The 19191-nt window shown below is 30.9% G+C and overlaps 1 protein-coding gene across 1 annotated transcript in view; it reads right to left on the bottom strand.

Annotated features, from left to right (window-relative positions):
- The window catches only part of LOC126768518 (cardioacceleratory peptide receptor-like), a 126610-nt gene that overhangs the window by 12341 nt on the left and 95078 nt on the right, over positions 1 to 19191 (bottom strand). The window contains exons 5-7 of the mRNA XM_050486682.1: positions 15570 to 15705; positions 5752 to 5855; positions 4802 to 4895 (exon numbers count right to left, since the gene is read on the bottom strand). Coding sequence (XP_050342639.1) covers positions 4802 to 4895; positions 5752 to 5855; positions 15570 to 15705 — 334 coding nt within the window. The remainder of the gene's footprint in view (positions 1 to 4801; positions 4896 to 5751; positions 5856 to 15569; positions 15706 to 19191) is intronic.

Raw genomic sequence — 19191 nt, 5'->3', positions numbered from 1 at the left:
TGGATAGTTAGCGACAATATTTGGATTATTCCCTAAAAGTTACTTCTTTAAAGTAAAGTTTATTAATATAACCACATAAATAAATAATAATAATAATGTCCTCCAGACCGATTTCGGCCATGGCAGCCAAGAGAGATTAGCCAACTGCGCAGGACATATTATTGTGCACAAGTGTGTGCGAAAATACACGTGCACTCTGTATTCCGTAACTCTCATAATCCGATGGGACGGCAATCCAACTCAAGAGTTCAGGCGCCAGACCAACAGCTTTACGTGCCTATATCTTGCCACTAGACCAGAGGCATTCAACCCCGTTGAAACCCCATATATTTATGTACCTGTCGAAGACATACATACATACATACAAACACATACATACATGTGATTGTGTCTGTGTGTACCACACACACGTTTGTATATTTATACTGCCTTCGTATTCATATATATTATATACAGTATAAGCTCATTTTTATTAACATTTTTATTATATTAAGGATAATTAGACACTGTCGACGCTTTTAATTATATAGATATAGATAAAGAATGTTCTAGATGTACTTATGTAATATTATGTATCTAGGTTATATTAATATATATAGTACGCTTTATGTAATCCGTCGTTTAACTATTTGCGGTTTATTTGACTTTGTATAAACCAAGCCAAGTTCTCTAAGTCTACCTTGCCTTTATTGTGTTAGCTATGTCATGTTCAATAATTAACTTCACTGCTTAAGTTATATAATGGAAATTGTATTATAACCAATAATAAAATTATGCTTCATTCAAATACGCCTTTACAATAATTACTTGTACTTGCGAAATATAGATTCTACGAAGTTTTCAAATTCACTGACGTTTGCATTTTTAAAGTCGTCTTGATGGTTTTCAAGGCAAAACACACACACACACACACTCACTCACACACACACACGCACACACACACACACACACACGCACACACACACACACACACGCACACACACACACACACACACACACACCTACACACACACATCAAACATTCTACCGCGAAACAGCAACATTTAATATTGTACAAGGGATATTTACGTATTAGTTCCTAAGGTTGGTGATGCATTGACGATGTAGGATATGGTTAATATTTGTTTATTTGTTAAAATAACCCTTCAAAAACATAAATGTGAAATGAGAGCCAATTTCAATATTATGATATGTGCCTTGGTTGTTGACTTCAAAATAAGATCAATGGTCAGTCCTGAAATTTATTTATAAAAACACAAAATATTTTATAACAACTTATATCAATTTTTTCTTATAATTTAGGATAACATATTGAAGCCTAAGGTCTGAGTTGACTAGTTTTCATATATGAATTATATTATAGTTCAGACTTAGGCTTCAATATATCAACCTTAGTTATAAGAAGAAATGATATTTTAAGTTGTTATAAAATGTTTTAGTGGCTCCAAATGGTTCGTGTAATATAACACACGGTGCTGCTTGCCAGTTCTTTTAGCTTGAACTTGAGTTGACACGCTACCGCGTGTCTAGATATGGGTGGTGGTTAGCCTCTATAATGATAAGATAATTTGATACATGTGAAAACTTAAAAAATGGTTAATAGATAAAAAATTTTACTCTATAAATGAATATTTAAAAATAATGTAATATAAGAATGTATTAAATTAATGAATAATTAATGAATTTGAAGATACATTCAACTTTAGTAAATGTATACTTTTGGATAATATTATTTTTTTTAAGTTAGAAATATTAGCGTTTACAAAAACTTTATTTTATTAACAAACAATTACTTGTTAACAAATATATTTGCGTGCCTATCGTGGGCGAAATGTATTAGAGACTTATAAAGAAATCATAACATCTGTAAAATATATAAATGATGATGATTATTATTATTATTATTATAGCTGTAACTGTAACTGATATTGTCTTGCAATAAAAATTAAAGATAAACCGACAAAATTTAAAATATACATACTTTATTCAAGCTCATGTAAGTACTTATGAATCGTTATTTTACAAGATTAAATTAATTTTAAAGCTCATTCATTCATCAGTCATTAGATCGGAATTTAGATCAAACCGAGAAGAACCGGTAAGAAACTCAGTTACTAGCTTTTTCATCGTTGAATCTAAATAATCATTATAAAAAAACATACATGTTAAATTTATATTTAAATATATTATGTAATAATAATTAACGTTTTCAACGAGAATCCTTATTTTATACAATAAGGTGAAAATATTGGGACCATTAGTCGTGAAGCAACTTTCAAAAAGACCCTAATAACGCGTATCTTTGTTGTGTCTGGTATTATTTTTTTGTATCTGAAAGCATTATTCTCTCTATTCAAAGAAACGCCAGACTTTTTCTCTTTATCTTTAGTTCTTTTAATTATTTATTCCATTTATTTTATTAACGTTTAATATTCTATTGTTGTGCGAAATCACAGACAGGAAAGAAATAAGGTGGTAATATACGTTTTTGGTATTCTATTAACCTTAAGCATGTAAAACGCACAAAAGTACTTATGATAGCCTCATTTTTAGTGTGTCCCATTTTTTTTATTCAAATACAATGTCCTCCAGACCGATTTCGGCCATGGCGGCCATTCTCTAGATAGATTAGCTAACTGCGCAGGAGATATTATAGTGCAAAAGTGTGTGCGCAAACACAGGTGCACTCTCTATTCCCTGACTCTCATAATCCGATGGGACGGCAATCCGACACGACTGGAAACTACTTAGGTATAGGACCAACGGCTTTTCATGCTTTTCGAGGCACGAGAGTGTATACACTTTCAACTTCCAGACTCGGGCTACTGCTACTGAGAATTATATGACAGAAACCCAATATTTTTTTAGTGGCCCGACCTGGGAATTGAACCCAGGACCTCCGGGTCTGAGGCCTTACATCAAGCCACTAGACCAACAAGGCAATCAATATATTATTAATTTATATACCTGTTCACAGTATTATTGTAAAAATATTACGTTCATTATACGATTGCGTGCTGAAAAAAATTGGTTTTGGAGTAGAACCCGTCTTTTATTATAACTATACAAAGTTTCCATTCCATCAAATGCCTGTTATAGGAAATCATATGGACAAACAATGAAATACAAAATCAATACGAGTTTTATACATAAATTACAATATTTTCATTATAAGAAAATAATTCCGAATGTTATAAGCAATTTATAATGGAATGTAAGATTACTATTAGTTTAAAGCGAAGAAAGTATGCAAACTCAACGACCATCTCGTTATATTCATTCGTACATTCAAATAAAAACCATGATCATATCAGAATTGAGTTGTGGGATATTCTTTTATTTTATACTTTAGGAAGGCAGATGAGCGAAGTCCACCCTAATACTATTTAGTCATCACTGCCCAAAGACATCGGAGCTGTAAGAAATATAAATCATTGCTTCGATTGCCGCTAAAATTAACCAAGTTCTATATTCCCAAGGTTGGGTCCTTGGGAACATAGAACTTGTGACTTGAGCTACACTGGCTCACCCGCCTTGAAACCGGAATAAAACAATATAACGTATTATTGTTTCGCAGTAGATTTTATTTTATGTTCAGTGTGTTTCTTTTATTAGAAATCCATAAACAAATAATAAAATAAAAATATTTATTATACTAACTAACGAAGTTAAACAAAAGCTTGTATTGAAATATCTTCAATTAAAATTACTATACATATATACAAGTGTATAAGCATAATAATGTCAACTTATTAGGACTACTATTTTAGTAGCAATATAAAAAAAAACCAATATCAATCGCAAGCAATAACAATAGACCTGTGCCATATGCATACTTTAGGGCTGTATTTATAATAGGACAATGCTATACTGAGAAAGGCAATATAATACTTATAATTAAAACAACAATTACTATTGTCCTTTGAGAAGTAAATTAACCTTACAAATATTACAAAATATTGAATGCAATGTATAGAATGCTGACATTTTAATAATAGCAATTTTGCTTAAAATATGTTCTTCTACATCGTCGTCAACAGACCTTATTTCTAATTAAGCTCTTTTTGCTTGCTTGAAAGCGAATAAACATCATTAAACTCTGTACCTACAAGACCTGAAGTATTAAAAAGAAAATTGAAAGAATTTAATCTATATTAAAAAGTTATTTAAGAATAATAAAAGTATATTAAAACTCCTTGAAGGTTAAGATTCACGCGTTCTTACCACACGTGAATCTTAACCTTCTCATCAAAAAGAGGAGAGGAGGCCTTTAGCCCAGCAGTGGGACATTCACAGGCTGTTACGGCATTACGGCAAAACTCCTTGATGGTAGGACTTTGGGCGCAAGCTCGTTTGGGTAGGTACCAGCCATTCATCATATATTCCACTGCTGAGCAGCAATACTTAGTACTGCTGTGTTCCGGTTTGAAGGGTGAGCGAGACATAACATCTCAGTTTCCAAGGTGACTCATTGGCGATATGAGGTATGGTTAATATTTCTTACAATATGATAGTATATGGACGATGGAGACAACGTACAAGAATCGATCTTTGTATGTCGGTTTTTCGAGTTCTCAAAAGTTGCATGCGTGCCTCGCGTAGTTTATGGTGTATTCGAGGATAACCTTCGTCTTGTGTTGTCACATAATGTAAAGCCTTGGTTGTACATAAGTAATTTTACGATACAACTATGCGTTATCTATGTAACTATTTTGACTTAGGACGTAGAAAAATTTTCTTCTTCTTGAAAAAGTGTGATAATATTTTAAATAAATAATTAAAAAATATATTCAATACTCACAACTTCCGGAGAAATTCATGGGGTTCGTGATGGCGTCGCAACGGTCTATGCTGAGGGCTACCAACACGTATGTCGACGCATACATTACAACTGCCTGTAAAAGAAATAAAATTAAACAAGTTTCTATTATAATTAATTGGAATTTACTTAGTGGTAGGGCTTTTTGCAATATAAAACATATCACAAATTGTACATGAATGTATGCTTATGTTTAAGTGTGAATACAAGTGAGACACTCAACTTCAAGCCCGAATACAGCAAAAGTAACCGTTGTGTTTAAAGCAGTCCCAAGTATGAATTAACTCTAAAAGTCGGCTAGATGAGTTTGTTGATGATAATGAAGTTTTTTATCAGTCATAAACTTTTCTCTTCCTTCCATAAACTCACCCCGCCCCGACTTCTTATGGGTTGAACAATTATATATCTTAGTATATAAATTAAAAAAAAAAAGATACCTTATTGGATTACACTATTGCAATTTTCTTATATATGTATCATTTTTTTAATCCTCAACGACTAATACACTTCATAATATTAGTATTAAAAGATAAGCTTTGAAACTACTGAAACAGTTTTAATAATTATCTTAACATTGTACATGTTATTGTAATAATAATTTTAAAGCCTGAAATAACGGCATTTGTAAAATAAACCAAAAAAAGGCGAAAAGCGTGCGTATGTATATATGTAAATTTATAGTCACAAGATGAATTCTACGCGGACGAAGCTGGGGGAACAGTCAGTGTTTTATATATACCGGCCACTGAATACTTTTGTGATTCTCACATTTGTATGCAGTCATAAAACTACAAGATAATAAAACTATCAATAGGCATTTTTATATAATAAAACATGAAAACAGGTCAAGTAAATATAATTTGCAAATAATGTCGGCGGTGTACAATTTAAAGGAATAGAATTTATGATATCATCTACATTATTTATTTTACCTGTAGGAATTTCACAATTTTGCACATGAATTCACCAGCCAGCCACGCAATTGTAATCTTCTGAACGATATCCACAAAGACGTATATCAAGCCCACGAATAAATCTGCAATGAAATAAGATTGAATTATTTTATTATTACCTTAAGCTTTTCATATGAATACTTTTTTAAGAAATATATTCATTGCATTTCATATTTAAACTAATAATACTTATTTATATATCATATAAAATAATTCTTATTATATATTAAAATATATATTTCATTAATCACGACTAATCACATTTACTTTTGAATTTATAATATTATCTAAAATCTTATACAGAAGTTTTCATCAGAATACGTGTTATAATCGTATGTTATGCTTTTTTATCGTATAAGTTGGCTGACGAGCATATTGTTGGGCGATGGTTACCACTTACCATAGAGTGGGTTAGTGAGTACCATTTACCAGTATTTACACATAAATATATATAATGATAAAATAATCAATCATTATATGAAATTATTCTTTTATTAAATAGACCAATGAACAGCATTACGGAATAATATATTTCTTAAATTCATAAAAAAACAATAGCCTTAGGGTAAAGTAAAGAAGAAATGAAATTTCTGATCACGTCACACAAACTGAACCCGAACTTTTTTCATTTCAACCGAAAATTTGAACTAAATTTCAACTATTATAACAGCGGCGCTTTAAAAATTGTTATTTTTAATGGCAATATACTCGTATATCTTTCTATTTTAAACTTAGGATAGGATAGGATAGGACCTTATGAAAATTACAATAGTGTGACAGAGAAAACAATACAAATTGTAGACATAAACTAACTGTCATCTATGAATTTCTATAAAAAATTTATAAATATAGCATCTAGCCGATGAGTATTAGAAATGATTTTTGGAAATTTTAACTTTAAGGAGAGAAAATGGTAGTTGTAGCTTTGTATCAATTTTATTCAAGCAAAGTCTGGTGGGACAGCTAGTACATAATACAAAAGACCCGCATATATCTTAGGAATAAAAGCACCTTAGGTTGGAGAAAATGCTTTTCTGATGGTTTAGATGTACAAGTTTTATATGATCAGAAGAATCGTTCGAAATAAATATTTATAAATAAATATACACACAGACGTGTGTTTGTAGAGTGTGTGAATTTAACACACACTCTACAAACACACGCGCGTACGCAAAAAAAAATTAATAAAATATTACGATATTATAAAATAAAACCTTCTACAACGACACACAAAAAAGGAGACATGAAAGTTTTTCCTGCAAACGACTGTTCACATTTAATAGTGAGGGAATCAAAAGACAGGCAGCCAGAACTGTAAAGGATTTGCGGTAGAATAATTAGAAATGAGAGGGTATTTTAATTATTAGAATTAAGATACCGCTCATGGAAATTTTAACTTTATTTTTAGATGAAAGGTAATAGGATTGAACAACAAAGAGTACCATACTAAAATGTATAAAACGAAACGTATATATGTGTGTATTTAAGTTAGTGGAATTTCATGTAAAATATATTAACTTGGTTTATCAATATTAATTTTATATTTAAGATACATCATCTTGTGCTCAGTGATAAAAGAATAGTTCCTGTACTATAGTAGCGTGATAGAATAAACTCTTTTGCCCAATAGTGGACCACTTACGGACTGTCACATTACAATACCAACAGACAATATTGAAAACATAATACGTATGATCCAATTCGTTATTTTTTTCTTATAAAGTATACATAATACTTTATTACATACACAGATACTTTACTACGGTGCGTGGGTAAATACGAATACGAAAAATATATAAATTTTTTGTGAAAAGACATATCTCGTGAATATCAGTCTTGTAAGACCATTATTTTCTCTTGAAATATGTACGTTAGAAAGCACCTAAGTTTTTGTAGAAGGGCAACATTTGTTAGTCGTTATAAATAAACATGGATATTGGATAGAAATACGTTTATTTTATGACTTTTAGTTTATAATAAAATATGTTTATTTAATTAAAAATATACAGATTATAGAACTGTGTGTATATTTTACTGGTGGTAGAGCTTTGTGCAAGCTCATCTGGGTAGGTACCACCTACTCATCAGATATTCTACCGCAAATCAGCAGTACTTGGTATTGTTGTGTTCCGGTTTGAAGAGTGAGTGAGCCAGTGAAATTACAGACACAAGGGACATAACATCTTAGTTCCCAACGTTGGTGGCGCATTGGTGATGTAAGCGATGGTTAACATTTCTTATAATGCCAATGTCTAAGACCACTTACTTCCTATTCTATAAAAAAAAAGAACTGTAGTAGAAAACATATCAAAATAAATCAAAATATCCTTTAGTAAGCATAAAAACATTATTTTACAGGATTAAATATAAAGTTACCACCAGTTCGGAATGTAGATTCTACCGAAAATAACTGGCCAGAATCTCAGTGGTTACTCTATTTCAACATTTGAATTACAAAGTTACGTCAGTAGCTAAGGCCAGGCGTTCTTACCACTGGGCCATCTCGAATTTTTAAAAAGATAAACATCACCTTATCTTAAAATAGCTAACGAGTGTTATAATGGCTTGAAAATTAAAATATTTTTTATTTATTTTATATTTCTGGCCGACTATTATTACCTTTTTTGAAAAATATATAAATTCAAAAAAAGTTTATATTTTCGAAAAAAAAAACCGAAGCGAAAATATTTTGCAAATATTCGTCTCTTATTCCAAATTATGCCTTTTTCCGTTTGCAGTCGAAACACGCGGAGTAAAAGTGAAAGTAGATTTATAATTGTTGTGCCTTTCGAAATACTTGGACCTCGGGGTAATATTAACAACTTATATTAAAAATATAACTTCTCATCTTGTTGCCTCCACTAATGACAGGGACCTCCTATCATTAGTGGTTCATTTTCCGCTCAGAGGATCGGAATTGCGATTAAAAGGGGAAATGCCAGTGCTATACCAGTAAACTAATGTACTTCACCAGAAAGCATCCCATTATAGTTGCATATAATTAATGGTACCTTCAAAAATATATCAACTATATTTATGTGAAAACATTTCGAATTGACTTTTATGTTATGACATATATCTAAGCGTTTAAAAAACAATTTATAAAGTTTTTTTTACATACAGATTGCAAGAGATAAACGTGTTATTTCAACTTTTGACGGTTTTATAGTGTGAATAATATAGAATGACCGTAATAAGACAGTTACGACTCATCATGTTATAGTTTTAAATCTATTTTGAATTGTAATTCTTTACGTCTGCACAAAAAATAACAGGATTTATCTACGTATCATATACGGCACGCCGCGATGTTTGTATTTTTATTTTGTACCTTGACGTTAGTCGTTATAAATTAGACGATTCTCAATCTTATTTAAAGCTTATATTGATTTTTTATAAATAATACATGTATTTTATTTTACGAAGCTGTCACATATTATTTACAAACATCAATCCCCAAATACAATACAGTTAATTTACGAAAGTACTTAGTATTGTTGTGTTCTGGTTTAAACGGTAGGTTAGCCAACATAGCATATTAATTCCCAAGGCTGGTGGGGCATTGACGATGTAAGGAATGGTTTATTTGTTACAGCGCTAATGTCTGAGGACGGTGGTGGCCACTTACCATCAGGTGGCCTAACTTGCACAAAACCCTACCAAGTAAAGCATAGCTGTTTCGAATTATTTTCTTAAAAACAGCGCACTAAGAGCTTGTGAACGAAAACACAAGACTGACTGCGTCGATTTTCAAAGTTAAAACCAGACGGCAAATTTCGTTACGTGCGCTCCTCAAAATAAACTATTTTAAGTTTACGTCGTGAGTGAATCTCGTAAATCCCCCTTTATTTATATCGAAACAAAAGTTCTGTTCTAGAAAATATGCTTCCTAACGAATCGCTAAATATTCCTTAATACCGGACCGTAAAATTCAAATTTGCACAAAGGAAATGTCTTAAAAAGAGTTTATTTTCAGTATATTCGTCGGTTAATTTCGGCGTTTATTTACATATTCGATGTTTGGATTTAAGGCGTTACTTCATTTATATAACATAGTGATTGAGATATGAGAGAGGTGTTAAAAATATGACTGGAAATATAAGGAAGTTTGTAGTTTGTTAGGCGCGTGATTGATCTCCCCATGGTCTAATAGTTTTTTATACTAAAAATATACGGCCTTACTTATGAATTTTGTTTATCTGCTGTTAAATCAAATAATGATGTCTCCTTCTCTCGAATGTCAAATCAATAATAACAGAAAGAGTAAAATCAGTGTAGAACAAAACACTGTCATTGAGCAATCTAAAAGATTTATCATCATAATTCTATGAAAATCCGAATTTAATAAGCATAACTACTAAATTAAATTCAGTACAGCTGCTCAGAAATGTTGCACTCAAATCTTACATATATTAATGTTGCACTCAAATTCTATATTTAAAGTGTTTCATCGCACAAAATAAGTTTCGTCGCGTGGAAAAATATCGTTATATTCGCAAATTAAAAAAACTTACTGTAACTATGAGTAATAAGTGGTTTAAGCATGTCCTTAATTTGGCCTTTCTACTGAAATAGTTGGGGATTTCGGAGCTTGCAACTTTTTGTTAATCTTCAATACGTCACCAACAATATCAAAATCGACTAACAATTTTCCTTGACAACTATATTAACTATATTATCACCAAGTTGCCCACATAAAAGTTGCCAATTTTGCTTTAGTAAAACATAGCATAATAAACATCCGTTTCAAAGAAATAGACAAGTGAAATTTTTTGAAAGCTTATGTAAAATATTGTATCCACAATTTTGTTCGGAAAATGTAGGATGGGAAAATGTGGTTTTTACTATTTCCCGGAATGAAAAACCTGGGACGTATTGTTTTACTTTTTTTTCCTTTACTTTTTTATTATTTTCTAAAACATGTGATTAGACATGGGATTAACAGACTAAACTTAAAAAAAACACTATTGTTATTTTTTATTAACGTGTTACATTAAACCTTTTTAGCTCAGAGGTATAAGAGAATCAGAAATGAAATCAACAGGTTCAATCCTGATCAATTAAATTATATAGGAATATAAATTAAATATCCACCAGAAGATATACCGCGGATGAGTGGCGTGGTAGAAAAAACAAAACCATATAATTAAAAAGAGAGCATGCCAGCAATGTGGCTTTTTTTTGGTTAATTATTATCCTTTGATAAAAACAGACGTCGGCAACTTTTAACACATATGAAAACGCGCAGAGCGGCTAGTTTTATGTACATGTTTTTCGAACTTACTTTGAAAAGCAGAGAATTACCAAAAATTTATATTTTGCGATATAATAGACTTCTTGATATCCAACTACATAAACCGAAATAAAGTCCTACCAGAATTGCTGATATATATATATATATATATATATATATATATATATATATATATATATATTACATTATTGCCTAATATCATAGTTAAGAGTAAATAATAATTATAACGATCAGTTTTAGCTAATTAATTATTAATTAAAAACAATTATCCAACATCAGATAATAATGAATGTGATGTGAATTTTCAGTCAGAAAAACCCAATAACTTTTTATTAGCCCGACCTGGGAATTGAGCCCAGTACCTCCGGGTCTGCGACCTTACATCAAACCTCTAGACCAACGAGGCAGTTTATATATATGCATACATTCCGTTGCTAGGCACATTATAGAGCATTTTCCCCTTGGGAAATATCTAGTATTTAGTATTGTTTTGACCAGTTTGAAGGGTGAGTGAGCAAGTGTAATTACAGGTATAAGGGATATTCCCAAGGTTGGTGGGGCATTAGCGATGTAAGTGTGGTGACCACTCATCATAAGGTGGCCCATTTGCCATTCTACCCTATTTGAAAATAAAAAAAAGTCCATACAAGTAGTAATTAACTAACTTTTTGGTCTGGTGACAGCTAGCCTGCGCCCTTATGAGTTCATAGGGGGCTGATTTCTTGCTCCTAGACTTAAGCCCTGGGTCGGTCCCAAATATTTTAAATAAAAAGCAGTCAACCTTAAGCAGTATTAATTCAGAAGCAACAGTACTTCTCACCTACACAAACCAATGTATGCGACGATAACGATAACAATGAAATTTTATACATTCTATCAAGAGTAGCTGTTTAACATACGAATGCAGACTGTCAAATAGCTACGCCATAGACAATATTGTTTGTCAACGGCGCTCCTAGTCACGTAGTCTAATAAATGTTTTGTCCCTCTTATCTATTATTACACTGACTCCATCACCTTCAAACTAGAACGCTCAACCAAATAAAATATAATAAAGGAAATTCATCGAAAAGTTTACCTAATCATTTTTTTTAAATATATAAGCTAGCGCTTGACTGTTATCACACCCGATGGAAAGTGATAATACAGTCTATGATGGAGCGCGCTTGCCTAGAAGATGCCTATTCACTCTTGACTTAAAGGTACCCATATTATAGTTGGTGAGGAAAACGGAGGTCGGGAGGGTATTCCAGACTAAGGTCTTTTCGTTCGTTGCGTATCAGAAACGAGAAAGCAAATCAAATCATGCTTAAGATACTAAGAAGCTTACGACTAACGTTCCTATAAAAAATCAAAACGTCAATTACAATTCTACTTTATGTCTTACTATATTTTTTAAAGCTTAGGCGGACAAGCATATGGGAAACCTGATAGTATGTGGTCACTAACGCTCATAGACATTACCATTGTAAGAAATGTTAACCATCGCTTACATCGCCAATACGCCACCAACCTTGGGAACTAAGATATTATGTCCCTTGTGCCTGTAATTACACTGGTTCACTCACCCTTCAAACCGGAGTACAACAATACCAAGTACTGTTGCTTTGCAGTAGAATATCTAATGATTGGATGGTACCTACCGCGACGAGCTTGCACAAAGTCCTACCCACCAGTAAAAATATGTGAACAAAGATATTAAAATTTCAAATTAAGCATTAACAAAAAAGAGGTTTCGTACGAGTAACTAACAAAATTATAATAGTATGAATATCCGAGTTTATCCAAGTAATTACGACATTATGATTAAGTTATGAGCGGATGTTGCTTCATAATCCGGGTGCACCCTTAGGGGTTACGTTGATTACGAGAGCATGAAAGAGCAATACTTATACAAACGTAAGATGTATCTTTCTTATTAACGTCATATTACGAATATATTTGATCTCATATCTCATATTGATATATTATGTTTTCCATGTAAAATATCTATATACTATTTTTCTTTTGTAAATACGTACTTATATAGATAATTACAACCAGACATCAGGACAAACAGACATGTTCATGCACACAAATGTCTGTCCTGGGTGGGAATCGAACACACGACCTTCGGCGTGAAATCTACCAACCACGCCAACCGGCCCGTCATATGATAGTATTATATCAATAAGATTAGTAGTTTTGGCTCGAGTTCGGGAAAAAACGTACATAACTTAGATCTTTATATTATTAGTACTATATCAAATTCTTCGTAATAAAATCATGTCGATTATTTTTTTTTTGTTTTGTAATCTTATACCCTTATTTTGTCTTTCTATTGTTTTTTTTATAACATAATGGTAACAAATGTAAGCCTTGTTCTTTTCAGAGAAGTATAACAAACTTCATTTCGAAGTTTTTAGGTTTTTTTTTATCAATCTGTAATTATAGCTGTATAGTAATTTTTACTCAGAAAACTTTATTCTACTGACTCATTCGTGTATTGATTGTTTAATTTATACTATCTATTGAATGCGTTGAATATTCTAGGATTTGGAAATACAAAATGCTTCCAAAAAACTACAAACACAAAAAAAATCACGTCATACGTAAAAGTTTGTGTTTCAATATGTAGATATGTTAGGTAATGCTACCGGATCATGAGTACTTTATCCGGTATTATAAGCGCCACTCCATCTGCAGTCTGCAGTTTGCAGAACACTATCACATCTCAATTTTTATATTTACAAAAACTTCAGCAACTTATGATCATTCATTATTATATAGCCATAATTATAGTTTGCTATATATAATATACAATGAAAATATTCGCATACAGTTAAATGATATATTAAAAAAATTAATTTTAATATCCTCGTGGTAAAAATAAAAAAATATTGATTTCTTTTTTGATGTTAATTTTAATACATAATTCAGCTATAGAGTATCTCGTCAATTATAACTATGTTTTTAACATTAAAATTACTTTTAAAAAACTATAAAACATATACATATAAAACATATACATCGAATAGACAACGAAATAAGTGTAGAATTAATAAAATTTTATGTGTAAAGCAAAATATTTTAAGGAAAGCATGAACGCTTTCGTAAGATTTGATACCTGCTATTAAATTACTTGATATTTTGATTTAAGCATCTTTTGTTTAAATATATATATTTCATAAGACATCATGGATTTTAAAGAATTATTTAAATTAGGGACTTAATACATACAAAACAAAATTAAGTAATATATATCGTGACAAGAATACAAGCCGAATTTACCCCTTGAATCGCAATTCCGATATTCATTGTGAATATTGAAGCAGCCGTAACTAGAGGCAATAATGGTAATATCTTTAAGAAATATATACTTGCATTATTGCTCCAAAGTGCAACGGTTCAAAACCAAACGCATGTATATAGATTTCTCATGATCCCTTCTTTGTTACGTTGTCATCGCTGGACTAATACTATATTTCGGTAAAGAACGTTATTTCTTCCAATAATATTTTTTTTTTTTTTTTTATAGAATAGGAAGGCGGACGAGCATATGGGCCACCTGATGGTAAGTGGTCACCAACGCTCTTAGACATTAGCATTGTAAGAAATGTCAACCATCGCTTACATATCCAATGCGCCACCAACCTTGGGAACTAAGATTTTATGTCTCTTGTGCCTGTAATTACACTGGCTCACTCACCCTTCAAACCGGAACACAACAATATCAAGTATTGCTGTTTTGCGGTAGAATATCTGATGAGTGGGTGGTACCTACCCAGACGAGCTTGCACAAAGCCCTACCACCAGTAAATATAATAATTGTGCAATAAATACATGACATTTTTAAATCAGAATACTGATAAGTTACTTTAACAATGAATGATAAAGAAGTATGTAAGTAAATCTGAGCTGAAATCTTGTACTATTGATTGATACTGGTGACAAAATCTATATTCCAATTAAATGTAATTTGTTTCTATATAAAGTTGTTATACTAAATGTCGTAGTCGTAGAACAAAGACTTTTTTGTAAATTATTAAATTATTGTTTTATGTAAACATAGAATTATATACGTATCATTTTATTTTAATGACGAATTAAAATTGTATTAAAAAATTCATCACATCACTAGCTCAGTAATTATTCGGCTGCATTATGTAATTAAAAAAAAGATAATCTTAAGAAATAAATAACAGTTTGATGGCAGCTTTTAGAAATCTCACTCTTTTTAATAATCACTAAGAATATATAAATAATAAATGCGAAAGTTTATTGTAATAATGGAAGTTGATTTGAAGTTAATTATTTCTTGTGAAATAGGATATAGATTCTATTAAGTTTATATGCAATGTTATATTTCATTTGAATCCAATATATATGAGTCATATTTTATTGTGTCTAAAAAAGGAAACTCAACATTACAAATAATATAATTAACACGCTCACTTTACAAAAATATTCCATAAAACGTTCTTGAAATATAAATAAACAGTTTTTTTTGTGCTAAAAGCTAAATACTAGTAGCAAAGTTGAAATGAAATAGAAAATGCCAAACCTGCAATAGCCAATTGCATGATGAAGAAGTTCATTCTACTCTTCCTTGCATTGGTGCAAAGCAATGCTGCAATGACGGACGCGTTCAGGACCACAATCAGAACGAAGAGGACCCACATCACCGTAAACTGGACAGTCTGAAACAAGGTTTTGGGATACATAATCATTGATTCACAATAATTAATACATAATAAAAAATAAAAGCTTTTAGATAAATGTCCTACTGATGAGCAAAGACTTCTCTTTTTGGTTTGGAGCTTCTTGCGCCACACTATTCCAAGAAAGTTAGGATACACATGTGACAGAATACAAGAGATGAACTACAAATATTATTTAATAATATTTATAAATATTTATCCGCCATTGAGCCTTCTCGCACTTGATATAAGGTCTAAAATAAACTACACTAAACTCTACTACTTAATTGACAATAATTAAACTTTACCTAAATGGAATTTAACTGCATTTATAACACCAGTTTTTATCATTTTAGGAAAATTGATTTTTTTTAATATTTAAATTGTGTAATAACCGATAAGTATAGCATTTGTTGGTTAATGATGTAAGTCATTAAACAAAAACAATGGATAATGCAGTCCACAAAAGTCTGATCGAAACATTCTACTTAAGAGGAGTTGAGGCCATTCCTGTATTGGGACATTTACGGGCTGGTATTATTAGTTTTATTCTATGATTACCAAAGCTCTTAACCATAATGTATTGAAATCTCAAGCATTGTCTCCAACAAAGGACAATAAGAAACTTGGACGTTGGTTACAAAGTTTCTGAATTAACTCAAAATTGTCACAATTAATGTATACAGTACAGTATACATTTTGTAAATGTTGGTAACTTTCTAAGTTACATTTGCAATAGTTTCAAATACAGAAATTGCCAGCTGCGTGCCGATTTTCTTCTGATGCAGATACAGCTTTAGAAACAAAACACGTGTCCAGTACACGTCAATACATTTAATATATCTATCATTGTTACATTACTTTAATGTCCGAAGTTTCTTGATGACGGAAATACAATTCTCTAAAACCATATAATATTAATCACCTGGTTCGCGAAAGCCGCTAATGGCTCGTGGTTCTCATTATATCACTGACTTTAAATCACTTCAAACTTAAAGAAATATATAAATTATAAGACTCATTAAGACTTTACTTTTGGTAAAAAGTACTAGTAATTCCTGCAATTAAATAAATTAAATATTCGAAATCAATGAAAAAAATTATACGAGATGACTACTATTTTCAAACTGTCAAAAAGTTTTGGAAGAATTACTACTGACTTCAAAAACTTAATATTTTTTTTAATAAAAATATATGAGTTTTTATATTTTATATTAACGTGTTTATAAATAAGATACTTTAATTAGTATTTCTTGTATATAATTTAATATAACATGAGCGATTGTGATATGTTTCATTGGATTTTAATTTTTTATTTATTTATTTAACATTTGGATAACCACTAAATCTCGAATGAGAAACTGTTGTTTTTGCGGATACAAGACTTTACTGCATTAGTTGGAACATTCACACACACACAAATTCGAATAATGAATCCGATAGTCACACTTATCAGTAACTAATTGACCAGCTAGTAAGTGCTACGATATAGAAAACCAATTTGGCTAAAATCCATACAAATACTTTAGATTTCGCTCGGCCATTTGTTCTCGTTGTAATTTCTGTGTATTCGAAAAACTATACGTAATGTTTATCAACATTATTCTTTTATAAAATATGGTCTAAGGAAGTAATGAAAAAAATATTGTAATAAACTAAAAATAATATACAAATGTCAAAATAATGTATGAATGTGATAGCTGGATCGTTTACAAGCAGGTATATTAATTAATAAATTAAAAATAAACCAATTAAAAAAAGTCAGGTTTTATTAAATGGTTTTAAATGTCTTAAAAATACATAAAGTACGCTTAATATCTTTATTTCTTATTGGTTTCTGATGCATCGTTTAATATTATCCTAAATTACTAATCTATATTTATAATTATTATTGGAAAATTATAGTGATTAAGTAAATAACATACTTGAAACGCTTATTGGTAAAAAATACAATATAAGTATGCCAATATCTTATACCTTAAGCTTCAAATTGAAAAATAATAGTTAAAGTTCACATCCTTCTTATTGTCCCTATTAGTAACAGGAGAAATGGTTCATTCTTCACCCAGATAATAAGAATTGCGTTTTTGCGGGAAAATTCTGCTAGTATTCGAACTATTTCACACGGTCATCATTTGTACAAAAGCTATTTTTATTTTCATTTGTATATAAAGTGTTCAAAGGACATTTCTCAGTAAAATTCTGTTTATAAACGGACTATTTGGAGTCTCTTTGAAGATAATTGAAGTTAACTGTTGTTTCATTCGACCACAACATCACGCTTACGCAAATGACACGTTCTTTTTTCTCGACGTGAATGCCTTTTAAAATGTATCGACAGTAGCTTTGTATGAAACATTATTTATGGTTGCCAAATATTTCACAACACATAATCTGGGAACATAAAAAAGCGGTCTTATTACTTTTATGTATCTTAAATAATATAAAATAAAGTATGATTCATGGCTGTTTTAATTTGTATTTTCTTTTAAATTAATATGATGTATTCGATTTTAGAATTTGCTTGACGTTTCGATAGAATTGTGGTGGCCACGAACTGACTGCGAGCTCCACATAAACTCATACGTCGACTGCACGTGTTTTGTTCGTCCACTCACCGAAAAAGCCAGAATAGAATGAAAAATAAACGTAATCATTACATCCGGAGTGTATAGTGTTTTTCTATATACTTCAGTCCCGTGTGACAAATATGTTTAAACTAATTTATCATTTATTAGTTTCTTTTTTAAATATAAAAACCGTAACTCTTTTAAAAATTGATATTTTGGAGATTTACAAATCTCAAAAGTTGTGTTATGTGCAGTTCGTGTTCAATCGACCGGACTAGAGTTAATGTCAACTCGTCAAAAATTATAATATTACATGATGAAATTTAATTTAATGTTTAATTATATAAAACATAAAAATAAATTCTCATCTTGTTTTTATAAGTTATATTTTTATAAGACTTTCCAAAATGCGACCGAATTGCTGAAGTGTCCCCATTCGACCTGTCAAACGACAAATTAGTATCCTGAGCCCATAACATCACGGCGATTGTTCGAAAACTATTGTAAGATTTCTCTGTTACTACGTATAATTAATTGTTTTGAATGCTCGTAACAAAGTGTACATCTGTTTATGCTATTAGCAGTTTCTAAAGAAAAAATTAAGTATGTTTTTTTTAAAGATTAATCTTGTAGTACCTTGTGAACTAATTTTTAATGAAATTATGAAATTAAATATAGCCATCTTGGTCCATAAGCTGTAAGAAGTACAAACGATATATTACACTGTCAATGTGCGGAAGCATGATTGGAAAACGTGGAACATTCAACTGTTTCAGTTTCAGTGATTTTAAATCTGTGTCGCTCTTGAGATTCATTTGTCATTTCAAAAGGCAAAGTATAAAGCGTAAAGTAATAAGCGGTTCTCGAACCGCACCATTGCATTTACCGACTTGCGGTGAAACTGACGCATCACTAT

Source organism: Nymphalis io, chromosome 5 (assembly GCF_905147045.1).
Source record: "Nymphalis io chromosome 5, ilAglIoxx1.1, whole genome shotgun sequence".
NCBI classification, from domain to species: domain Eukaryota; kingdom Metazoa; phylum Arthropoda; class Insecta; order Lepidoptera; family Nymphalidae; genus Nymphalis; species Nymphalis io.
This window is presented reverse-complemented; position numbering and strand designations above follow the sequence as displayed.